This window comes from Pseudopodoces humilis, chromosome 1 (genome assembly GCF_049639895.1).
Source record: "Pseudopodoces humilis isolate 2021_Gansu_Grassland_sample_001 chromosome 1, ASM4963989v1, whole genome shotgun sequence".
Lineage (NCBI taxonomy): Eukaryota > Metazoa > Chordata > Aves > Passeriformes > Paridae > Pseudopodoces > Pseudopodoces humilis.
Window position 1 is genome coordinate 106,786,334 of NC_142200.1, and position 25,410 is coordinate 106,811,743.

The 25,410-nt window shown below is 45.8% G+C and overlaps 1 protein-coding gene across 1 annotated transcript; it reads right to left on the reverse strand.

Annotated features, from left to right (window-relative positions):
• Positions 1 to 10,904: 10,904 nt before the first annotated feature.
• On the reverse strand, positions 10,905 to 19,214 carry CLEC3B (C-type lectin domain family 3 member B). Its single transcript, XM_005519040.3, has 3 exons — positions 18,888 to 19,214; positions 14,159 to 14,257; positions 10,905 to 12,830 (listed from the first exon to the last, which is right to left on the reverse strand). Exons 1-3 carry the CDS (start codon positions 18,991 to 18,993, stop codon positions 12,430 to 12,432), a joined length of 606 nt encoding a protein of 201 aa, XP_005519097.1. The 5' UTR covers positions 18,994 to 19,214; the 3' UTR covers positions 10,905 to 12,429.
• Between the last annotated feature and the right edge of the window lie 6,196 nt (positions 19,215 to 25,410).

Sequence of the window (25,410 nt, forward strand, 5' to 3'; positions counted from 1 at the left end):
CTCCTTTTTGTCTGTGTGTGTGTGTGAACTCAGGCATAAGTATTTTGATTTGAGTATTTTGTCTGCCTGTTGGTAAGCTATGCCATTGCCCTGGACAATAGAAAGGGGTTTCTAGGAAATATTGTTTCCTGTGATAATAAACTGCTCTCTTTGCATGCCCTTATTCTTGTGTAGCCAGTGATGTGCTGTTAATGACTCTTTTTAAAGGCATGTGTTCAGATCACTGAGGAGAAGGGTTGTAAAATATTTGTAGATTTCATATGAAAATAAAGAGTTCAGCAGCTTCTCAGTAGGGTCAAGATATTTGTAATTTATTCATGCCCAGCTGACACATACAATTGAATTCAAAATTCATTTCTTTTCAGGGATAATAGCATATTTTGTGAACAGTCCTTCAGCCCAGCAGTGACCCTTATGGCAATGTCTGAAGCCCATTTTGCTCTAAATATAAGCTCATGGAATCAGTACATACTGATTGCTCTTTTGGGGTTTTTTATATAATTTATCAATTTACTTATTTTGGGGCAAGTTTTAATGCATATAGAAAGTGATGTTTGAAATACTTACTACTGAGGATCCCAGTAATTGCTGGGGATGGATCCTAGGCTTAATTAATGAGATCTCCTCTTGTAAGGCTTGGGAAATGTAGCAAGGATCATCCAGTCCCTAGGCCTTCTCCAAAACTGCCACTTAATACAAATGTAGATGCAAGTGCTTATCATTTGTATTTTTACTGCAATTGTGCCACGCTGGAGTAATTCCCTGGCAGTGGTCTTTATCTAAAAATGAAAACTTCTAAGTCTAATTAGCTGTTAATTGAAAGGTGAGTGTCCATAGGAGGGCAGCAGTTGCAGAACTCCTGGCCCAAATGTAATTTGCTTTTGAAGACCAAAGAGAAGCTCAGGGTTTTGTTGCCCAAACCAGCAAAGCTGAAAAGACACCTCTTGCTTCTTGGTCCTGAGTTTGTAAGGTTTGGGCAATCTTGAGCTATCAAAATACTCAGTTTGTTTTTAAGCATGTTTCTGTATAGTCAAATTTCCAGATATATCAAAAGCTGAGTTACTGTTTTGTTGCATTACAGGAAAATTTGTAGAGCACCGGTAGGAAATGAGGAAGTAGTTTTTATTGTCAACACCAGACTAACAGTGAGACTTCAACTCCTTGACCCTGGGGGAGCAGGGAGTGTGGGGAAATCATGTTACTCTGAAGAAACCGTGCTGGGATACCTGTAAGTGTGTCAAGGAAAACTTTTAAGTCTGTGAATGTTTTGGGGGGAGGAAGGAGAGCAAAACACCAAATATCACTCATCCACGTGCACCTCTTCACCAGCATCTAACTGCAGACTGTGGTACACACAAAGGTGGGAGCAAATCTGCCTTCCCAAAAACTTTGAAGTTGGAAGCAAAACAAAACAAAAAAACCAAGCCTAAATAAAAAACAGCCCCCCCCCAAAAAAAAAAAAAACCCAAAAATAAAACCCAAAACCCCAAAACAAAACAAGCAAAAACCAGAAAACAACAAAACAAAACCAAAAAAAAAGGAGGATATATTTCTTGAGTCTAAACAGCTTTCTCCATCCAACTTAGTGATGATCTTTAAAACTGAGGAATTGTGGCGTGGAGAACTGATCCAGCCTGGAGGAAGGAACAGCCATTTTACAAGGACTTTGAAACAACATGCAGGAAGTTTCTTCGACATAAATGAGGCAAGGCAAATTGTTTCAATTAGCAACACTTAACACATAAAAGGTGTTTTTTGTGGTTTGGGCTGTATCCATTTCTTGTCTTAAAGAATTGCTACACTGCCTCACACAAACTGGGCTTTACGCTTCCAGGCAAGATGAATCTTCAAAGGCCCGAGGAACTGCTTTGTTCTTTGCTCCATTTGTGAGTGCATTTTGTATATAGATGTGTGCATTTATCCTGGTACAACTGCTGCAGTCACTCACAGCTGTAGAAAGACTGCCATGCTGCATCCTGTCAAAGATACTCCAACAGAGCAGCACTCGCTCAGCACACAGCACTTTTTTTAGATACGAGGCTAAAAAAAATGACCTCACTTTCTGAAAAATGCTTTCTCAGAAGAAAATGAGAGAAAATGTTTTGGCAGTATCCTGTCATCTTTGCAACAGAACTATTTTACTTTTTTCCAGCTGAAGATTATTTGATCTGAGAAAGTGTTATTTAGAACCAACTAAATGTTTCATGTGAAGTATGTGCTTCCCTTTTTATTTATTTATTAATTTTTAAATAAAACACTGATTTTTTTTTTATTTCAAATTGCATGTATTTAATACCTATTTTCCTTTAATATTTAATTTATTAAATTTATTTTGTTAATTTAAAATTTTATTTTTATTTTAGTTATTTTTTGCCATTTCTTTTGGAGGCCGCATCCTTCGGTGGGTTGGTTTGGGTAAATATGGAGAGAGGTGAGGGGGCACTTCCCTTTCACCTCCCTAAATTAAATGGGGACAGACTTGGGTGTTTCTCTTCCTCAGGAACCCTGGGGATGGTTTTGTCTGAAGGTGATATAACCTTTGCAACTTGCCATGAAGGGGAAAATATCCCATATTGGTCTTTACCTTAAAGGCTAAGAATGGCAGATGGAGCCCATAGGGACACCTCCCTTCATACATGAGATTAATGGTGGCAAAGCAGCTGCTAATTGCATGTGTAAATCTAGTTTTCTGCACAGAAGAACCTGTCTTAAATGCGATTCACCACTTGATCTCGGGAGTATGAACTGCAGGCTCTTAAGCCGAATTGTTTCGGCATCTGCTTCAAATTCATCATCACAATGCTTTTTATTTAAAAGGTGGTGTCTGGGTTTTATAAAATAAAGGAGAAGCAAACTAGTGGTGTGTTTTTCCTCTCAGAATGCTACTTCTATTTAATTGCTGGCTTCTGGAAAAAGTAACTCGGGAACAAATACGTAGAGGTGTTTTGTAATACAGGGTTAACTACAACGGGGGGAAAACCCCTACTGCTCTACAGTTTAAGCTGCTAAGTAGAGTTTTGCTCATACTAAATTCTACAGATGCACTGTGGGCCATGAGAGTCTGAAGCTTTCAACTTTGAAGACCTGGACATGCACTGGCAGCTTCTCCTGAGGCAGAAACTACCAGAGTTAGGCTAAAAATGTCCCTGCTCCTGATATCCTCAGAAACTAGGGCTTTAAAGAAGAATGCAGTAATAAATGTTTTTGTATAAAAATTATCATTTTATTAAGATGCTAGCTCAACAGCTTGAATCTTTTTAGATTTCACATTTGCATAGTAAATTAAAACTGTTCTACTTTCTGCCAAATTAAACCTGTTTAGATACTTGTTAATTCCTTTCACAGCTGAATGCTTTACCCGTTCAAAAGCTTATAAACAGTTAATAGGTTTTCCCATAGTTTCCTTAAGTTAATGAGAGTTTATTTAACAAGAGACAAACCCTACAAAGTAACCAAAGGCCTAATAAAATATTCTAGTATAATTGTTTGGTGAACATTTTATAGGTTAATCTTTCAGAGCAATAAAAAAAAAAAAAAAGCAAGTGATTAGATCTTCCTCTCTAATTTCTCTTCTCTAGTTTATTGAAGAACAAATTTCTAAGTATCTTAAACCAGCCCAGCAAGGCATATGGGTTCAAGCATGTGTCTAATATCTCAGAAGACAATATTTTTGCTTGCTAGTCATGGGCAACTGACTATTTACCTATATATTCTGACATTTTATACATTTGGCTGGTCAGTTCTGCAGGTCAAACTCTCTCATGTTCTCCTTAGGTTTTTATGGTCACCCATCTGGGTTAAAGGACACGATACAGCTTCAGCTGAAAGGAGCTGATTAATTTCTGTATGAGTGCTTCCCAACACAGCTTGGTGGGAATCTGTGCCCAGGTTATGGCTGGGAAAGCAGCACTTCTAGACCTAAGACAGATCAGGCTCCAGAGGTTGAAGCATGCATTGACAAATCTGCTCCAAACACCACTGAAAGATGGATTTTTGTCATCACCCTCCTTTCTTTTCCTACTGTTGTATTTTCATGTCTTGTCTGCCTTTCTCCCTATGCTCCAAATCAACAAAATTCAAGACGGAGGTCTCCAGAAACTGATTTTTTTGGTGAATGTTCTCTCAGTGTTGGTGTGAAATACTTATAAACCTCTGTCTACAACATATTTCTTACTCTCTCCTCACCTGAACCTGCCTGGAATACAGTAAAGCTGCTGTGTGAAGCTGCTACAGCAAGGTCCTCAGGTTTCACCACAGAGCAGCCACCAAGCTGCTTCAGCGCTGAATGAAGTGGCAGTACTTGAAGTAGTTGACATCTCAAGTAGCTGGAGAGGTACTTGGGAAAGCATTAATATATGTAGGAAAAACTCAAATTAGTCTAGAAAGTAGTGCTTCTCTTGACATGAATGACCTCTTGTATAAGTAACACCCAATTATACACCAAATTAGGTAGAAGGGTGCAGAATAATAACCCAGGTCCATGAACAGTGTGATGAATCATATCTCTACCAGTGACCTTTTTCCAAGATGCTTTACAAAATCTGTACTTGCTTCACTAACACTGACTGTAGTAAAAACATCTCCACCAAGTCATACTGTCCTTTAGGTGATGCAAGAGTCATAACTTGGTGGTTTTCTGTCACTGGGGAGCAAAACAAAGGAGAGACATTCCCCTTCCTGCCACCTCGAAGGAGAAAAAGATGATGAGAACAACGCATCCCTTCACTCTTGAAGGCTCAGATATCAATTTTAATTTTGATCATTAAGCTGAAACTTAGTGCTTATTCTGAGGTTAGAGATTTTTCCTTTGTGTATCCTTTTGGAGTGATTCCACCTCATTCTGGTATATCTTATTTTCCTGATTTTAAGGTCCAGAGCTTTACAGCCATAATGTCTTGCTTTTTTAATGCACTAATTTAATGCAATTTCAAGTCCCTGTGTCTGGAACTATCAGCTTTAATTCCCAAGGGGTATGAGTTCAGAGCACTGGGAAAGGCAAGGAGAGCAGGAAAGGTGTGGTGTCCTTGGCCCTGCAGGGAAGGTGAGAGGATGGTGACCACAAGGCAGTATCTCACTACTGAGCTCTGCCTCACCTGATGCAGCCAGCTCCTGAGACTCCAGACCAAGATTTTCTGGGGACGTCCAGGGTCATCCCAGCTCCCTCATTAGCACATGAATCAAAGGCTGAATATTTGCTTTGCTCACTGCAGTGTGGCCTTCGGGGCTGTCTGCTCTCCCTTTTTAATGGACATTTATCACCAGATCAAAGTCATGAGGTGGTTTTATATCTGGCTGTGAACACTACCCACGCCTGTAGTTTCAGCAGGCTTAAAAATAGGCTACTTATATAGGCTGGCAAACAATTCCTACAAATGTTTAAAGAAGCAAAGTCAATGATGATTTCTGGCTGTTTTCAAGGTCTCCATATTTTATCTGTGTGTTTTTCCCCAATACTATGCTTTCATATGTTTACCTTTCTCTAGCAATACACTACAACTACTTGCAGTGTTTGCATTCTTTTTTGGTGCACACATTTTAATTTAGGAACAAACCCCACTAATTGTTTTTCTTCTTTTTTGAAAGCAGTTTCCAGGCTGGGTATAAAACTTGTCAGTCACTTGCTGTAAGTACACAGCACCCCACCCACACAGCTCCTTTCAAGTCCTCACTCTTCAATGGAACCAAATGTTTAACCCTGTTCATAATCAGTGCAATTCCTGGAGTGTTTCCTAAAATTTGGCTGGTTTAAAGTCACCTGGGGGTTTGGCTTTCTGCTCTGATCTATTATAGAACAGAGTGTGAGAGCCTACCTTGATAAATCTGTGTTGCAGCACGTCTGTGTTGGTGCTTGGGCAGGTGGGACCTGTGCCATTGCCCATCTGCTGGGGTTTGGATCCCCCATGTCATGGCTGGACACTCAAAGCCTTCCTGTCGAGATGAAATACAAGGGATGGGACCGCCATGCTTTGAGATGATTTATTGCCTAAGCAGCCCAATAAGATATCAGTCTCAATGTGTGAGATTTACAGGAGCAACAAGTCAACCAGAGCTCAAGGAAGTCACCTGTTTCTTCTCTGCACAGCAATAGATAACATTCTAGCCCAACAGGCAGTTGACACGAAGTTTATTTTCATTTATTCACCTATCACCTTTGCTTAATTTTGCTGCACTGTGTCTGTCTCTTAGCCACTAAGCTGACAGGTCATGTACAGTACTCATGCATCTCACTGTTACAGTTTCTGGATCTGTAACCTACTCTATAAGTCACACTATTACAGTTCAAACTTCAAACTATTTTACCTAATATAATTTCTTACCTACTTCAGACATATTCTTACTTATAACTATAGAGACATAAGTTTATAATTTCTCTACCCAATGTCTGTGTACCTTCACCACTACATCAATACAGGCTTTTTCTAAGGCTGCAGATTTTTGGTTTCCAACACCTTCCCAGTGACAGAGCAATGTCCACATTGCACATGAATCCAGGTGCAATTCAAGCTGCCCTTGGACTGTCCTGCTCTAACAGTAAAGCAAATCTTTCACTGTGGTTGATCTGATTCACATCTTCATCTAGGCACTCCTGAACTGTGTGTTTGGATTGAACATTTAACATTAAAAAAAAAAAATCCATTTGCTTTTTGGTGATTTGGTGGAGTTTGTTCCATTTCCCTCTGGTTGAATAATAACTAAATGAAGTTTCAGCTCTTGTCTGCTGATCACACTTGGCAGAGCAGCAAGACCTAGTTAGTATCTAGAGCTCTGGCAGCACTATGGTGTAGAAATCACATCCCACAAGGGATTATTTTATTGGCTTTCTTGCTAACCTTTTTCTGTAGGAACGCTTTTACATGACAGCTTGTCCATCAGGTGTCTGAGGTCAGCTGTCTCCTCCTGAAATGCCTGTTTTTCTCCTGTGGCTGTTGAAGAGGAATAAGTTATGTTGGTAGGATCCCTTGCTCGGGGTCTGTGTTTGCAGAGAAGTTGACAGGGACCTCTGGAGATCACCAGATCACACCTCCTGCTCAGAGCAAGGTCCCATTGGCCACAAGTCCAGTGAGGCTTTGAGTATCTCAAAGGGTAGAAGGTCCACAGCCTCTCTCAGTAACCTGACCCTGCCAGGGTCTGACTATCCTCACAGAGAAGAAGGATTCTCTTCTCTTCAAGCAGAATTTCTTGTACTTCAGTCTGTGCCCATGGCTGTCTTCACTACCCTCCCCCCCATCAGGCATTTAAGATGAGATCCCCTGAGCCTTCTGTTCTCCAGGCTGGGCAGTCTCAGCTCTTGCTCTCTCCTCACACAACAGTTCCCCAAATCCCTTCTACTTCCCTGCACTCCCTTCACTAGGTCCATGTCCCTTCTGTACTGGGGAGCCCAAAACTAGACCTGGCACTCCAGATGTGGCCTCACTGGTCCTGAGAAACATAGAAACAGGGTAAACTATTAAATGTCAGAGACCTCACTTCTGGGATCCTTGTTAATGGGCATGATAGAAAGAGAAGTTACTGACACTGTGCTGGGAAACCAAGCTGTCCATGGGGCATTTCTGCAAAGCAGTAGGGGCTGTAGGTTTTATTTCCCCTCCTGCATTTTCTTTGACAAGCTGCAGTGCTTCCCAAAGACGGTTTTCTAAACACAGCTTTTTGAGACATGTTCTCCATTGCCAGCCTGGCAAGCGGCTCAGGCATTGGGTTCTCTGCCTCAGGCCCAGGGCCAGCTTCATAAAAGAGCTGAGGCGAGAGCAGCCACGTCCTGTGATCAGCAGTTGGCCTCACCTCTTGGCAGCACAGCATCTTGGCTTTCTCTTTCCTTTCTGGAGGGATGCTGCAGCCCCTGGGGTGATTGTGGCTGCTGCCAGCTTGGATGGCACCAGACTCCAGCACAGCAGGACAGGGGAGTCACAGGGAGGTGATGCAGACACTGGCCTGTCTGCATAGCACAGAACAGAGTGGAGAGGCTGCTGGGTGTGAGGCTAAAATGGTTGTGGTTTGTTTTCAGCTGTATTTGGAACAGCCCCCAACTGTTACCTTTGGACTCCCTCTAGGTGCTTCAACATGTAAAACCCATAAATAATATTTTTTTCATTTTTGTTTTGTGCACCATAGTCAGATATCCTATCATCTATCTCCAAGGACTTCATGCTTCCCATTAGTTTAGTGACCCGCCCCCTCCCCAGCAGGTTTATATGTATGCTCCCAGGGGTGTTTTGGCTTAGCCTCGTTTGCTGAGTCTCACAGATTTGTATTTCTTCCCTGTCTATGATAGGTTCTGAGATGGAGAAATGTAACTTTAATTTAGTTTTGTATTTTATTTGTAAAAGGGGAGACTGACAGTGGGATTCAGTGCTTACACAGGAGCAGGAGCAAACAATAAAGCCGATAGGAATCACAAGACTCAGTGGTTCAGGGGCAGAGGAGGTCCTTCCCTTTTGAGGTTCATTCCACCAAAGATCTCATTCCACAGCCACAGAAGTGGGAAGTGTGTTCCCTCCATGTCAGGCAGAAGCAGAAGTGTTGAGGGACTGTTCCTTGCAAAGGATGACAGGGAGAGTGTGACCTGATGTGGAGAGAACCTCTGGGGTGAGTAACACCCAGGCTGGGTGGACATGCACAAGGAGCAGAGGTGTGGGGTTGGATTTCTTGTTAGCACTACCAACAACCAGCTCCCACAGAAGTGTTCAAGGCCCAAACCAAGCTTTTGGCTCATAACTCCCAAATTCTTACCCACCTTTGCCTACCCAGTCCTTTCACTGGCTAAAGCCAAAAGCCCCTGGATGCTGAGGTGTGTGGATGCTGTTCTGGCCCTTGTGCTGAGAGAGACCTTGGAAAGGTATTACCTGTTTTATGGTTAACCATTTCACTCTGAACCATTTGGTCCTTTCCTGGACCTACATGCAAAGACCTGGACCAGGTCCTGAACTTCTGGACCAGGGTGAATTGGGGTGGGGGCCATCAGTGGGGTGGGTTAGCACAGCTCTGTTGAAGTCAGCTGTGGACCTTGTAGTGCTGAGGGAACTCCTTCTGTAGGCTCACCCAGTGGCTTTTATTCTTTTGTTTATATAAATATATGTACACTTCATGCTTCATCTTTCCTCTGCTGTGTCACAGTGCCACAAGCAGCTGAGCAGTGCCACCAGTGGCACAAAGACTTACACAACATCCTCTATTTTTTATAACATGAGGTTCATTAGGGATTGCAGGCATCACAATACATTGGCTCAGACATGATCACTTCCCCATTTCTTTTTCCTCAGGGAAGAGCTGAGGTTTCTTTCCATTAGACTGCATGCCTTTGGTTGAGACCACACTTTGTGGATAGCAGATGTTCCATTCTGGCTTGAGTGCCAAAGGATTTAATGGAAGACCAAAAAAGTGATGCTTGCTCTGGCTCCCAGCAGATGGACCGCATGAGCTCAGGACAGTTTCCCTATGCAGGCAGCCAGTGGCTGTCCCCCAGTCAATCCCTCCATCCTGGCATTCCCTGTGACCACAAAACACAGGGTTGGACACAGAAAACAACATTGCTGTGGTGAGCAAAGATGATCTTCTAGAAGTTCCTTATCTTTGGCTTTTCAAAGAAATTTGTAGCTCATAATGTAGAGTAAGAAGAAGATTGTAAGAATAGTGAACTTAATAAATATGGCACAGAAACTAAAAGGTCTGTTTTGTCATCCTGGATCCGACAAGTACAGCAGGGGCAAAGCCACTCTTCCCTGTGCTCCTCCCAGGTTCAGAAGAGCAAAACATCTATGAGGAATGGTGCTGGCAGGAGTTTAGCTTCATGAAAATAGAGAGCAAGAGAGATATGAGCAAGAAATCTGCTGAGAGCGACTCGTTATTTTTTTAGATTTGATAGACTGACTCCTTCATGTCCTCTCTGGGAATATCCTTTGGCATCCATCTCCATGGCTGTTTTTCAGATTCACACTCCATACAAAGATGGTCCAGCGCCAGCACCCACAACTTCCCTGAAGCTCAGCATTGCCAGGATCCATGGTTTTCACACTGTTCCTTTTTCGTTTCTGCACTCCCATAAAAGCCCTCTGTTTATTTCTTTGACCACACATTCGTGTTTTAAGACCTTGTGGTTTATGACCAGTCAGGATTATAGCCAGAAACGCTTCCAGAACTGCTGCTTTGCCTTCATGTGTATCCCAAAACATGGAGGGAACATCTGCCAAAGGAACTAGAGGATTTATATTGAGACAAGCTGGCTTGTCGGGTGGAACCATGACCTACAGCAAAGAGTCCTGGAAAACTTCAGGAGCAGGGTCCAAAGTAAAGCTCATTGAAGAGCTGTGCAAAAGAGCCCTAATTCCACATGCTGTCCTGCAGCAGCTGAAACCTCACAGACTGGTGTGAGGCACTGTCTTCTACATGGATGGTCCTCTCTCCTGTATGGGATACTGGAGAGGAGGAGGAGGGAGAAGTCACCACCACCTCAGTGGGTGGGGGAGAGGAACTCTTGGCTGCTGCAGCCCTGCTCGTCATGGAGGAGGTGAGAGCCAGCCTGGGAAGGACTGGCTCCATGCTGGGATCTGAGGTGCCACCTCCCCAGCACCACTACTGCCGCCAAGCAGGGCTGAGGGAGGGACTTTCCTTCTGGGTTAGCTTCTATTTCAGAATTAAACTTCCCAGCAGCAAGGGAGGGGAGGAAGGAAATCTTATTTTCCTATAAAAGGATTCCCTGCCTGTATCCTGTGTATGGCATGTGACTGGGATGACAACAGGGCAGGAGGGCGAGAATCCTATAAAGCGTATTACAGGGTGGGAGGCTCTCACTTTCTGCTTTCCCCCTCTGCCTTTGTTATCTTCAGCCTTCAGATATATCCCTGGAGCAGCTCTGAAGAGAAAGACAAGGAGAAGAAAGCACTCCAATCACATAGACACAACTCCATTCCTTCAGCAAGCTATAGAGATATTTTTATTTTATAGTCATTTGAACAGCGGAGAGTTTGGCAACAATGACAACTTCAGAAGCGTGCACTCTGCATTTGTGTTTGTGTGTGTTTCCAGCTTGGCTCAGACTTGATGTCTTGGAAGACCTACCACCATGCTGCTTTTAAACAAAGCAGCAAATTGGAACACCTGTCCCACAGGCAGGATCCTGTCTTGACACCTCCAACCTGGAAGTGCAGGGTGTGTGACCCAAACCAGAGGGGTTATTACCAAGCACTGCAAAGAACCACTGATACCTTTTAGCCAACAGCCAGCAAAGCTCTGTTAAGCTGCCAGGGTGACCTGCACTTCCTTCCCACCATTGCTGTTATTTAATTTTATTTATTTATTTATTTATTTATTTATTTATTACTTTAAACCTTTTCTCAGTAAAAAAATCACTGAGGTCAGACCTTCAGCTGGGCATGACTATATTGGCACAAAGAGTGGTCAGGCGATTTATATTTGCCAAGAACCAGCAAATACTGGACTAGTTCATCTGGATTCCCATCATATAAACAGGTCAGGTCATTCCTAAAGCTGCTAGAGTGAGTTGTCCTGGGGCTTGTTTTCAATATATAGTTATTTTTATATAGCAACATACTCCCTAAGAGTATTACATTTATGTTTTTTATGTAATAAACACATCTTCTATTTCTAGTAATGTTGTTGACTAACTATACTCCAAGTCTTCTCTGCTTTCCTCCTGATACTGTAGCACAAATAGAACTTCTGATGGGATTTTTTTTCAAAGGATCTGGCAGTGGGTCATGCTTTCCCACTGAAGTCAGTGAAACTGGCTTTTGGCTGGTGAGAAAAGGACCAAACATGCCTGTAACTTGCTAATTCATTCATACACGTAATTTGACTAGTTGGACAGCCCCTTGGGCAGCTGGTACCCTGCCAAATAAGCCAAATTGCATCTCTCAATGCAAAGCAGGAGTAGCTCCCTCTGCTCATTGAGACAGGACCTTGATCCTTACAAGACTGAATCAGGACACTGTGAGGAACACGGAACTCTCACTGCTGCCAGGGCTTATTGGGAAACAAAATAAGAGAAGAAAGCAGAAACTGCCTATGCTGGTGTCCCAAGAAAGCTCAGCAAAATGGGAAAGGAATTCCAGAGTGACAGCCCTGGGCAGCCGAGGCAGCTGTATGCCAGGCTGGACTGCTGCACTGGTTCTCTGCTGGAACAACTGAGCTGTCCTAATAAATTCCCTGTGTAAAAAAATATATATATATCTATAAATCGTGCCTTAAGAAGAGCAGTGCAGCTGCGAACAGGGCTGGATGTGGCCAAAGGAAATGCTCTAGGGCTCTATAACCCAACAGCGAGCCGCGGCGACTCTCTTTGCAAAGGGTGACTCTACTGAACACGTGCGTGTGGGTGTGCGGATGCACTTGGAGGCGGACACACAACTACAGCTTCATCATCCTGCTGCCCAGGGGGGAGATCCGGGCTGGCTGGGCAGCGGGGAGGCCCCGCCGCTACACGATCATGAACTGGCAGACGTAGGGCAGCTGCTCTCGGCACCTCTTGTCGAACCACTTGCCAATGGCGGTCCCTGACAAAGCTGCACAGTTTTCCAGCTTGCCACCGTCGGGCTGGGTGGTGATTTCAGTCTCCCAGTTCTTGTAGCGGATGGGGCTGCCCGTCATGTCGACCCACTTGCCCTCTGCGGCCATGTCGTTGAGGCCCAGCCAGATCTCGGCCTCCGAGCCGATGCTCTTGCGCATGTAATCGTAGAGGGCATCGTTCTCCTCCCCGTTCTGGGGCGTGCTGAGCGTGCCGCCCTGAGAGATGCAGTTTTCGCTGGCCTCGTGGTACGTCTTGGTCTCCGAAAATGCCAGGAAGCATTTCAGGTGAATTTTGGTGCCTTTCAGGCAAACTGAGAGGTTACCACATGAAGAGAATAAAAAGACAGAAAGAGAATTTGGTTTAAAAATGGTGCCCAAGAAGAGGCAGCGACAGCAAACCCAGCAGCCAAACTACAAACTTAATTTCTTAGGCTGCACAGTGTCCCTTGGCAGCATGGCATTCCAAGGGCCCCACCCTCTCCTGTGCAGAGTGGGACATAGTCATGGGGACGTGCTCTCCCCCTCTGCAAATCACTGGGTGAAATGGATTTTCAGGGTGCCCCTGCCACCCTTCTGGGCTCTGCTGCTGCTGGAGCAGAGGCACAACATGGTCCTTCCAACATGGAAGGCTCCTGCCCCTTCCCCTGGCCTTGCTCTTCCCCAGCCAATGCTACTCTTTCTCTGGTGAATTTGTTGGAAATACGGTTTGTCACAGGCACTGCCGAGTGTTGGAGTGTTTTGGGAAAAAGCCTGCATGCCAATTAAATCATCTTAATTATGCGAGATGAAAAAAAGTCTTTTTTAATAATCTTTGATCAGAAGCGTTGCGCTTGCATAGCTTAAGGTCTTCAGAGGAAATTTCTACTTGCCTCTGATTTTAGTGTTAAGGATATCAATTTATTTTGTTTTTCTTTAAGCTCTAAACCTTAAGAGTGCAGAGTAGTGTAGCCAAACAATATCTAATCAGAGCCACACATTAATATCCAAACCAATTACTTCTCAATGAATGTGATCTTGGAACTAAAGCCTTCATTTTTCTTGTGTTCCTTTTCTTTTAAGGAGAAAATTCTCCTTAATTTGCATTTTCATCTCATTTCTGCTTCATGTTTTGCAAATCCTACTCCTACTGATGTCAATGGAGTTTGCACAGAATAACTATGGAACATGTCTGGAAGATGGACATTTTGGGACTGACCTCTGTGCATGAAGCAGGACTGACCTCAGTGCAGTTCCCTAGGCAATACCATGGCATGAGTAAGAGACCAGGTCACCATTTCACTGGGATTCAGACAAAAGATTAAGCTGCATTTGGTTAAAGCACAGACTAATCCAAGTCCCATCCCTCCACCTCATAAAGGAAAATGAACATCTGGCTTAGCAACATGGGAATATCCAAATGGGAAGCACATAAAGTGGGGGGCTCCACCCTGCACAACTCCTGTCATTAACTGCCCAAGGAAGTTCACCAGCCCAGAGACCCACACTCTGCTTTGATCCCCCAACCTCTCTCCCAGTGGTGGGCTTGCTGCTGTGGGGTGCTTGGGCATCTCTCATTGAGACATGTGGAGCAATTGCAGCCACTTTACAAGCAGCTCCTCTCTCAAAGTAAAAGTCATGTGTTCTTCAGCAAGCCCTTTACCTGTCTGGAGTGCTTGCTTTTCCTTCAGTAGAGCAACCTCCTGAGAGATATTGTCAATCATGGCCTTCAGGTCTTCAATCATTTTGAGGCTCACAACATCTGTTGGAGAAATCAAAGAAAGAGCACAAATATTGGTTGTATCCCAGGGGAGGCAACCAAATCTGTTCCTATCATCAACACACCATGTTTCTTTGCCTTCAGAGAAGGACACAAAAAAGGAATCCACGAAGTCAGAACCTGCGTCCCCTTGCACATCCATCAGAGTGCGTGTTTGCTTGCCAGCCTGGTTCCACTACCAATAACAACCATGTTTTCCTGGTTCAGGTTTTGGGGCTGTGCACCTCATGTGTCTTCCAGCTTCAGGGGTCACCCTTTGGCTAGCCACAGCAGCGCTGGGGAGGAGGTCACATGCATGAGCATTGCAAGGTGCAGGCTTGTCCCTGGCACCCCTGGGCAGAGCTCCCAAAATGCAAGAGGACACCATCTGATGCTGCTGCCTGAACAGAAGTCCTGACACACATATTTTGTGGGCAACTTGAAGCTAATGATGAACAGGATTTATTTCTTCCAATTCCTCAAAAACACGCTCTTTCTATTCACAGCACACCCTCCTGGCTTCCCTTAAACACCCTAAGACATGATGTTCTCCCTATTCACTCTTGGCTGCACCCACCTCTTGTCTGCTGTCACTGGTGGGTTGATAGGAAAGCATTTTGCTCACCAGGCTGATCCTCAGCAGGAAGGGGCTGGAAAGGCTGCAGATTCTACCTCCACTGGATCTGCCTCTGCACCACCAACCTCTGCCCACCAACCACACCATCCTTTGGACCATCACAGCGGCCTCTGCCTCATCTCTGCCTTCATCACCCCCAGTGTGGGTACCCAAACACCATCCAGAGCTGCTCTCCTGCTGTAAGAAGACACCTCTTTGGCTGGGGAGCTGGCTCTTAAAGCCTACCTCTTGCCAGGTGTGTTGCTTCTGCTACAGCTCCAACCAGTTATTAATCAGTAGTAGGATTTCTCCCAGACAGGAGCAAAGGGACCATTTACACCTTGTAGGTGGTGAGAGATTGCACACTGAGGGATTGTATGCGTCTAGTAGTTCTCTTGCTAAAAGCATCTAGCAGTTCTCCTGTGGTGAAAGGAAAGGGGACAATTTGCCCATGAATGCAGTAGGAGGGACTTCCTTGAGGGCCAAGGAGCTTAGGCACCAAGGCAGGCAAGTAGGGAAGCAGCCTGGATGTGGACCAAAACCACCAACCCAAGATTACATGGTGCCATGAATATGAAAAGCCAGACACGTCAGGAGGAGGTCATTAAGCTGCTTTACTCATTGCTCAATTAACTTTAATGGATTAACACTGAGGCACTAGATATTATTTTGCTGCCTTTGATGAAAACACTTTGTGGGAAATGGCTAATTAATCACGGGGTTTTTTTCCATGCAAGGCTGTCTTGCAGCAGAACAAATGTTCTAAGGTTTAAGTAACATCCAAAGGCCATGGCAGGACACTACCAATGAGTCTTTCTGGGGCAGCTCCTTACAGTGTTACAGCTGGGTTTGCAGGTGTGTTCCCACCTTGAGGGTCCCTGCCATGAGAGGTGACATGTCTCCTTGATAGCCACCTAAGAGCCCTGTCCCTTTTCAGCACCTCATTTCCAAATCCTGGGCCACAAAATGTTCCTACAGCAGTGCATTCACTGGCATGTCTCACGGAGAACCAGGACTGGTTGACTCACCCTTCAGCTATAAAGTGAGGACCATGTCTACATCAACAGATGTTGTGTTGTCTATTTTATTGCCATGGGCTTTTGTCTCAGCACTGTCATGTCCTCAAGGCTCACCTCCTGGAGCCTGAGATCAAGTCTATTTACAGTCTAGGTTTTCTGTGATGGAAGCTGGCATATGGGATGCTGATGATCCCGTGGGAGCTGGAGTGGGTCCTTGTGCAGGACCGTGAGCAGCAGGATTAAGCATGGGCAGAGGCATGATCAAAAGGAGTCTCAGAATTGTGGGTCACAATAGTCTGTTGGTTTGAAATGGCCAGGAATGTACTTAAAGCTGCAAATGGGAACTCTCACCTTTTCTAATTATATGCTGAATAATAAAAAAATCCCTCTGTAGTAAATGTTAATGTTTTAACTATTCCTGTATGAAATTCGGATATATAAATGGGTTTTTCAGCTTTGCCTGGAGATCCAAACAGCTTCCTGTCCCCCAAGGGAATGAGCATTGCTCTGGTTCACAATGTCTGTCATCAAAGCTCTCTGGCCACCAGAATTTCTTCTGACACCAGGCATTTCCTCAAAGGTACCAAGTGGAGTCAGGTCCCATACTGCAGTCTGTCCCTGGATCAAAGGAGGAGACTGAACACACCCACGCTGGATTTATAGCAGTGTAAATGTTCACGGTCATTTTCAGGGAAGAGCATCCAGACAAGAATACACTGAAATTTTGGGCAGTAGGTGGCATTAGGCAAAAAGCCCAGATTATTCCCTATCCACTGAATTAAGCATCCAGACTCTGACTTCTGTCTCTAGTTACCTTAGATTATTACCTTAAATACTTGTGAGAGCTATGCAAAGGTGGTCCCTTCCATGACCCCAGCACCCCACCACAGCTGTGGCCAAGGGGAGCCCCCCAAGGGCTGGTGCCTGTACCCCCAAGCCCCTGGGGTGTCAACACTGCCCAGGCGGGGATGCCAGTGCCTGTCTCCCCTGGGAATGCCTTTGGATGACACCTCCAGAGCTACCAGACAAGGGCAAATCCCATCTGTACCCCAAGACACTGGGGCTCAGGGAGAGTTTGCTGAGCTGCTGAATTTGGAACAATAACTGGGGAGTTAATTTGAGAGGGAAAAACAAAACAGCAGGCCAAGTGGATGTGCTGTCTCAGCATTTTCTAAATACTGTGGCTTGGCTATTTCATGTTGAAATAGCATCATTTTTCATTCTGAAGCAGATCCAAACATAAGCAACAATTACAAAACAAAAAAGAAAAAAAGAAAAGCTAAAAAAAACCCCAAAGATAAAAAGCTTGGCTTAAATCAGTACTTTCTTTTCTAACATTTGTGGTTTGGTTGAATAGATTAAAAAAAAGTAAATTCAGCCAAACACCCCAACCCTCCAGTGGCTTTGCCCTGCCTGACCCTCTGAGGCAAAGTGCAGGGGTGGAACCAGGATGGAGGTACTGGATGAGGAGTTTGGTGAGGATGAGATGGGGGGGACATCCTGCCATTGTTCAGGGCAGAAGTGGCTGAGCCCTGGCCCCTGTGGTGGCTGGGCAGGCAGGCTTGGATGTGGAGAGGGGCTGGAGGGCAAGAGGAGCTTCACAGGGGAGTTTTAGCGCTCTTCCTCCTCCTTTCTTACCCCCTGGCATTGGTAAAAATCTGAAAAATATTAACCAAGAAATACTGGAAGTTTCCAGTAAAGGCAGGGCAGCTGATCCCCTATGGGGCTGGATGGGACTGATCAAAAAATGCCAAGTTGCTGGGTTTTCCCTTTTCTCCACAGAAAATATGACCTCACCTTTGAAAATAAATTCTGACTGGTCCAGATGCCTTGATTTTCAGGACACCCTCCTCAAAAGTTTTTAAAGTTTTTAAATCAGAGCCAAATTTTTTTGTCAAAAAGGTGATTTTTCTCCCACCTCCTTGTCACTACTCAATTACAAACAGCAGTTGCAATGATACCTGGAGAGAAATTTCTCTAAGAAATGTCTCTCTCCTGGTACCTCCAGCGAGTGCAATGCATGTATGTGCCCTATATGAGCCCAAGGGCTCATATATAATTTTTTGTTATTCCATGTCCTGCAGAATAAGATGTGGAATAAGCGGCTAAGTTTGTGAATTCATAGAAAGATCTAATGGGAGAAAAGGCAAAAATTTCTCAAGGATGGAATCTGACAGAAATAGCCACTGAGTCAGCGCAGACAGCAGCCTGGCCAAGTGAATTCCAGGGATGCTTCCTCCTTGCTCCCCACTTCGTTCCAAGCAGGAAAGCGCCTGCCAGAAGCGGTCCAAGCCCTGTTGGACACATCAGGCAGGCTCACATGCTGCTTCCTCACCTTCCTGCCTTCTCCCATACTCAATGTGCATTGAGTCAGAGGGACAAAGGATGGGACAGGAGGAAAACAGGAGAAGAAAAGGAGAAATAAACACACTAGGGAATAGAAAACCCAGGCAACTTTGTGTGTGCACTGCTGTCTGACAAGCCTGAGTAGTCAGAGCTCGTGTCCCGTGTGAAATACACCCGAGGCCAGTGGTTTGAAATGAAGAGCCCTGTTGATGCTGAATGGCTTCGATATTTTCTGCCTGCTCTTATCTCCAAAATTGTCTGTCATCTGGCACTTACTTGCTTCTGCAAAATGAATGAGAAGGGGTGAGGGGGTTAGAGAAAGGGAGAATTTAATTATTAGAGGAAAAGCTTGGGATGAGCCTTAGATGGAACACAGAAAATGCATTTCCTCTGAAATTCAGACCAAGCTGTTCCAATAATTTTATTCAGGGTAGGGACCCACCAAAACCATTTTAATCCCCTCACTATTGTACAGAGGAGCTGCACAATCACTCCCACGGAGGAGGGGGGGAAGGAAGACGCTTTATTAGGTTTTTAGATGCTTTTTATGAAGTTTCTCTAAGCACCATTAAATACCCAAACGAGTGGGTTCACCACAACCCCCCCAAGCCCTGTAAGTCCCCCTCGCAGGGAAGCTGCCGCCGCCCCTTACCTTTCCTGGACGCCGCCGGTTTTTGCCGGGCTTTGCCGTTCTGCTGGCCGGAGACCTGTGCGAGGGAGAGGAGGCAGAGGAGGAGGCAGGCTGCCCGGAGCGCCATGCCGTCCGGTCCGAGCGGAGCCGCAGTGGCTCTGCCCTCACACCGCCGCCTGGCCAGCGGCTGGAGCCGGGAATGGCTGTCCCAGAAAGCTGTCCCAGAAAGCCTCCGGCTGAGCCCGGGCCAGCGGCAGCCTCCCGGCCCCCGGGGGCTCAGGCGGCTCCGGCCAAGGCTGAACACCTCCCTGGGGGGTTGTTCCAGTTCTTAGCACGCCGCTTGTTTTCGTTAAAAAAGAAAAACAAAATAAAACAAAAAAAACACAAACAAAAAACCAAACCAAAACAAAAAAGGGAATGAGTGTGCCGACAGTCTGCTAAGCTAAACATAAGGAAAAGTTGGGAGTATGGCTGGAACGACTTCCTGCGGCTTTTAGCACAATGCCACGAGTTTGATCTCGTGTGTCAGCGATGGCAGCAGCGGTGTGAGGTGTGAACCAGCGCTTGGGTGGCTGAGGGGACAGAGAGGGGCCACCTGTCCCCCGGCCCTCAGCAGGGATGCCCGTAAGGGATGTGCCGGCACCAACAGAGGGAGCGGTGGGGGACTGAGCACCCCAGCTCCTTGCTCAGTGTAGGGTGGCTCTTAGCCCTCTAAAAAGCACTTTCACTGTGGCTTTGGTAGGCTCGTCCTACCATCATTGCTTCTCCATGGGATCTCCAGAGGGACTTGGGATCAGGGGCATATGTTCCACAAAACCCCATTCCTCCCCTTTGCAGGTTCCCAGCCTGACTTCTTGAACCAGCTGGGCTGTGCTGAGCAGCTCTGCAGCCTAAACCAAGACCACTGCCTGTTTTTTTGGGTGGTGTGGCTGTTCAGCAGCTGCAGCACAAGCAGGTAAGTCCTTCCCGCAGGAGGAACAGCAGCAGTTTGAACAAGTGGAGGAAATTCATGTAGAGGGAGGAGGGAAGGGATGGGCATTTTGGAGATCAAAGTGCTCCAGACATCAGCCATTAACCTTAAAACTTTTCTGATAATTTAAGGCAAGATGCCACCCAGCACATTGTGAACCTCTGGAATTGTAGGTCCAAGATAAACAGGGATGTGACTGGAAAAAGAGCTGCCTTTGAGTTAGTTTGGCAACCACGGTGTTATTCTGCTTCACGCTTCTGCTAAATAAGGAAAATCCTGCCCTGATGTCCTACCTGAACGGAGAGCTCTCATGCAGCCCAAGCTTTCGAAGCATAGGAGGAACAGTTTGATTCATGCACCATCCTTCACTCAAATTTAAACTGGAAAATACATATCTTGGGGATTTACTGTTCTCCTGCCTGGACTATCTCAAAATGGGATGGATGGAGCCCAAGAGATGGCAGACACCTACATATATATACGTGTTTCCTTTCCTTGACACTCAAAAGTACTTTTGGTGGGTAACTCAGTACCTCCCAGTTTTCCTTGGCTCCAGATATGCTCGCCTGCCTTTGCTTTGATTCATATACTGCCAAGCTGGAGGAAAAAACAAAGTTCTCCCTTTACTGCTGCCCATGAAACAGATTGCTGTGGTGTGGAGTTTGACAGCAATCCCTAACCTCAGATTTCCAATCTGGGACCAACCAATGTTGCCCAGATGAAACAAGAAGGGCAGGGTGGCTTTGCATTAGTCCCTGAAGAGCAGGTCTGCACCAAGGGGACCCCTCCCTGCACCAGTTAGCAGGTCCTGTGCTGGATGTCACCATCATTTTTCTTGAAAAATGAGAAAAATGAAAACAAGTAGACTGAAAACACTTGTCTCCACCTGTAACACCTATCCACAGTTGGTGTTACAGGTGGATTCTGTCCAATGTAGACTGAAAATAAAAATCCTTGACATTACAAAAGCTCATAAACCCCTGCCCATCCAGCTGATGGGAGCAAGCTGAAGTGTTGCTGCATTGGATCCAGCATGAGGATGCTTCAGGGAACAGCCATCCCCTGCCCAAGCTCCTGCTGAAGCCAGAGGTTCCAGTTAAATAACAGGGCTCTCAATGGTCCTTTGCTTTTGAGATCCTGTTGAGTCACACTTCTTATGTAAAGAGGTGTGGGAAGTGAGTAGAGGTAATCCTTTTTATTAGATGAACTAATAGAACTGGAAGTCATTAGCAAAATACTAAAATTATGCCAAGAAACCAAGGTTTTGTCCATGATTTTTAACATCTGTTTGTTAAAATTATGGATTTTACTTTCCAGTAAAGGCACTTCACTCCCTGGTTTCAAGCCCAGCCTCCTGGTTAGAGAGAGCAGCTCCTGTTAATTGCAAGGCAACTGGTTTGAGATGAAAAAAAGAGGGCAGAAGAACCTATGCTTATGGAAACCATTCCAGGGCCACAGGGAAGCAGACAGAAAAGTTTACGTGGCTTTGGGAAACCCAGTAAGTAGGCTGGGATGCTGAATTTGGAAGGCTTTCGGTGAGCAAAACAGTAGCTGGAATAAGCCCATGAAAGGAAGCTGGATGCTCCTGGCAGCAACACAGACCTGTGATTTCGTGCCCAGCTAGGCAAGGAAATGGGCAGCAAGATCAGAGGCTATTTTGCTTTGGCTCCTAGGAAAAGAGCAGGCATGGCCAAGCCAAGAAATGAGGCAGTGCCGCCGCACAATGGCTGGAAAGTGCAAGGGTGGACTGGATAACAGTATTCACACAGTTATTATCAAGATCAGCAATTACCAGACCTGGCCTTTCAGGGCAAAATCACCAGTTCAAAGGCAGGCCACTCCAATGCTGAATGATGCCAGCTCTTTGCCTGAAGCTCCTCCTCCTCCTCTGGGAAGGCTCCTGCCAGCACTGACAGCAGGAGAGCAAAGGGGAGACCCAAAGCATCTTTACGTGCGGGGCCCTGCAGCTCGGGGGCCTGATCCACGGCTGGGGCAGCACACTGGGATTCACATCTCTGCTCTCTTGAGACCAGCTCAGGCCATTAGAGCTGGGTGCTAAAAATGCCAGCATTGTGAGCTCAATCCCTGTACAGACCATTCACTTAAGAGCTGGACTTGGTGATCCTTGTGGGTCCCTTTAACTTGGAATATTCTGTGATTCAGTGACATCCATTCTTCAGGGGCAGGATCCGTGTGTCAGTGGCACCACAGTAACCTCTAAGAAGAACAGGAGACAAACAGCAGTGGACAGTAACAAACAGTCTGTGAGGAAGTGGGGCTAACACAAGAAAATCTCTGATATTCATTAGCTGCTGCCTGCACTCATGCTGGCATAGTTCCTGATTTCCACCAGCATAAACATCAGAACAGGTTAAAACGGAGAGAGCCAAATCTATGGATCATTGTTTTGGAGACCAATTGAGAAGAAATGCAATAACAGTTCAGGAAAGGGTGGTTTTCATAAGGACAATGATGGGGAAAACCAAGGATTTTGCTAAAGCGTTATCCCCAGCACCAACTTTAGGAAACTGGCTCTGAGCCCAAGGAGGGAACCTTCCCATCATATCCCACGTCAAGCATGGCTCACATCCCTAGCCCACGTACACCAAGGGCTACAGGACAGAAGGATCCATTCTACAGTAGATCCGTGGGCTTCAAACCAGATGCAAATGTGGAGCACTTGAGTTCAAGTAGTATCAGCTGTTTAAAATCCTTCTGTTTGCAAAGAAGCCGCACCAAAGGACTCACATTCCCTTTTTTTGGAGACTGCAGCTCCTGTAGGCTAGAGGTAATCTGTCTTCACTGCTTTATGTTTGCCACCCAGATCCCAAAGTCCAAATAGCCAAAGGAAAACTGTAGTGAAGTGTCTAAATTTAACACTGAAACTCTGGAGGAATTCCTAACTGTCCAGGTCCACTGCCTGTCACAGCATCGGTTCAAATGAGGTCACCACTGAACTTGATGGTCGGTATTTCTGGACTGGCAAGTAGACAGCAGTTCTGTCAGCCTAGGCTCCTATTTCATGTCGTTCTCACCTTTGAGCACTGGTTTGCTTTCATACTGCTGTGGATGCTGAATGATGGATTATAAGAGAATTTCAACTTCAGCTTCCCGAATTCCTTAATTTTTTTGAATTTAGAGAAAAGTTTGCATGATCAGACAGCAGAAAGAAAGCAATCCATGACCTTGAAAAGCCTCATTATGTTAAAGTTGGTCTTTTGCTGGAGGGAAGAAAGACAGGTAGGACTTAAATCATGACTTTTTAACCCAGAGGTTTCCAGCAGTGGAAATAGCCAAGCTTCCCATTTGCCAAAACACAGAGAGAAGGGGCAGTGAGAGAGCTCCTCTGGAAGGGAGGGTCTGCAGGCTGGTGGTTCCTAGTAGTTCCAGTGCCTTAGCACTGGCTTGGCTGTGGTCCCTGCCACAGCCAGCTGGGTGGAAGAAACCAGAAAGGGCCTGAGATGTCTTCTTAGCCTTCTGAATGTATAAGCTAAGGGGCTGCAGCAACTATGATCATCTCTGTCTGTATAAAGGAAAACAAATCTCATTGACAAATGGTGTGACATGAAAACTCAGCCATGCCTGTGCTGCTCATCTTACCCAAATCTTGAGATCAGGATAGCGACAGAGATGTTCACAGAGCTCGAGAGATAGCTGCAGCTTTATTAAAAAGTGTTCCAGTCAATGATAGTGGAGGTTTAAACCATCACCAGGGAGTCATTAGCAGCATGTTTGAGATCCTAATGATGTTTTGCAGCAACAGCAAAAACATCTTTGTTCCTGGATAGCTAGAAATGCAGATCCAAGGAAAACCCAAGGCACTGCAGTTTCTCTGTGGGGAGACCCATACCCAAGTGCCCTGCTGTGGCTGAGCACTATCACTGCAAGTCTGGGACTTCGACAAAGGGAAAGAAGCCTCTGTGAGGCACAGCTAACAGGAGCAGCCACAGTTTGCCTTAGAAGGAAAAGCTGCCTTGCATGGGGGGCAGGGAGTGCAATTGGGCAGGAGTGCACTAAGACACAAGAGGATGGGAAGAACTGAGAAATCACATAGAGTCTAATGACTGAAGAAATTCAGTACCAGTTGCAGACCTGCTCCTGCATTTTTCTCCAGCGTGTTAAAGGAACGGAGAGAACAAAGCTCTCAAAAAGGGGTAAGGACTGGAGTGCTCAGGTCTTACCAGTCACAGCTGTGCTTCTTCCACTCTCTGGGTGCCAGTGGCCACTTACCACAGGCAGAGTAAACCAGTGCCAGAGCAGGGCTGGAGAACCTCCCGCTGCTGAGGAGGGCAGTGGCATCTGCTGCAGTTCAAAAGGAAAGCTGGAGGCAGTCCTAGCAGAAGTGGGTAAAGCTCAGGTAATTGATGTTTACAAAGCAAATGTAGAAACACCCTATTGTCTATGTCAAATCAAGGTGCCAAAGCCATTGAAAAGAGATTTTGCTACTCCAGTCTCACAGGAGCCTAGAGCAAGCTCCGGCTCACGCCAATTTGTCTCTACAGCAGGCTGTGCTGAAGGCTTTGCTTAAAGCTTGACTGCAGGTGGCACAGCCATGCTCCTCCCCACTGCCTCCACAGGGCAGAATGAGCTCCTCTCTTCTCCCCAGACTACACAATTACAGTGTTGAACTGTAATTGCAAAACGTGGGCTGATGGGATTCCTGGGCTTGGTAAATCTGCCAGGTCCACTGACCTACAGCCTAGCCTTCTCCTGCTTCAAGGGGAATGCTGCCCCTGTGAAACAGGTAAATTGCAGGTGTGTGCTTTTTAGGCAATAGAAGCCTAGCAGGAGTTGCTAGACTCCTCATCTCTAGTACACAGCTTTCAGCCTCTCGACACTCCCAGCAGAAGCAATTAATTTCTGGGACAAACAAGAGAGCTATCCCACTCCACAGATGTTTCCTCTTAGTTGTACTGGACTCGAGTCAATGAAAACGTGGCAGTCTCTGCACAGCAACACATGGAACTTTCCACCAGCCCAGATGGGAACAGGGGCATTCTCAGTTGAAGTCTCCATTAAAATTCTGCTATTTTTGTTTGAAATAGAAGGGAGGGGTTAAAGGGAGCTAAGAAAATAGAAATTAGCCCTTAGCATGCCTAAGAAACACAGTCTCACAGATTTCTTGGCAGATACTGTATCAACTGGGAGAGAGCTGTAGGACCTTTTACCCCTGTCAGAGCTTTGTTTATCCATCTGGGACATGAGCTGGTAGCAGCAAACCTCCAGGGGCAGCTGAGACCAACTAGCAGCTCTGTAATACTTTTGGCTGGGCTCATTATTTATATATCAGGGGTTGAAGCAGACCCCATCTGAACTGGGGTCACACCCCACGCCACTGCTTTTCCATGCCAGCAGATGGGAAGCAGTGACAGGAGGAACAGGACCCCTTAAGACCCCCGATTCATTCTGTGCCTGCAGACCCTGCTGCAGAAGACCAGGAGGAGGACACACACGTGTAGGGGAGGCACTGCAGACACTGGCACCGTGTTAATTTACAGCGTTGCTCTGAGGAAGTGCTCGGAACCAAGTCTCTCCCTTGAGCACACAGCCTGGATCTCAGAGGGCAGAATATTT

Coding starts and splice junctions, on each gene's coding strand:
- CLEC3B (XM_005519040.3), bottom strand. CDS start 18,993: ATGGCGCTCCGGGCAGCCTGCCTCCTCCTCTGCCTCCTCTCCCTCGCA. Junction 14,258..18,887: donor ACCGGCGGCGTCCAGGAAAG/GTAAGGGGCGGC, acceptor TTTCTCCAACAG/ATGTTGTGAGCCTCAAAATG. Junction 12,831..14,158: donor AAAGCAAGCACTCCAGACAG/GTAAAGGGCTTG, acceptor GTAACCTCTCAG/TTTGCCTGAAAGGCACCAAA.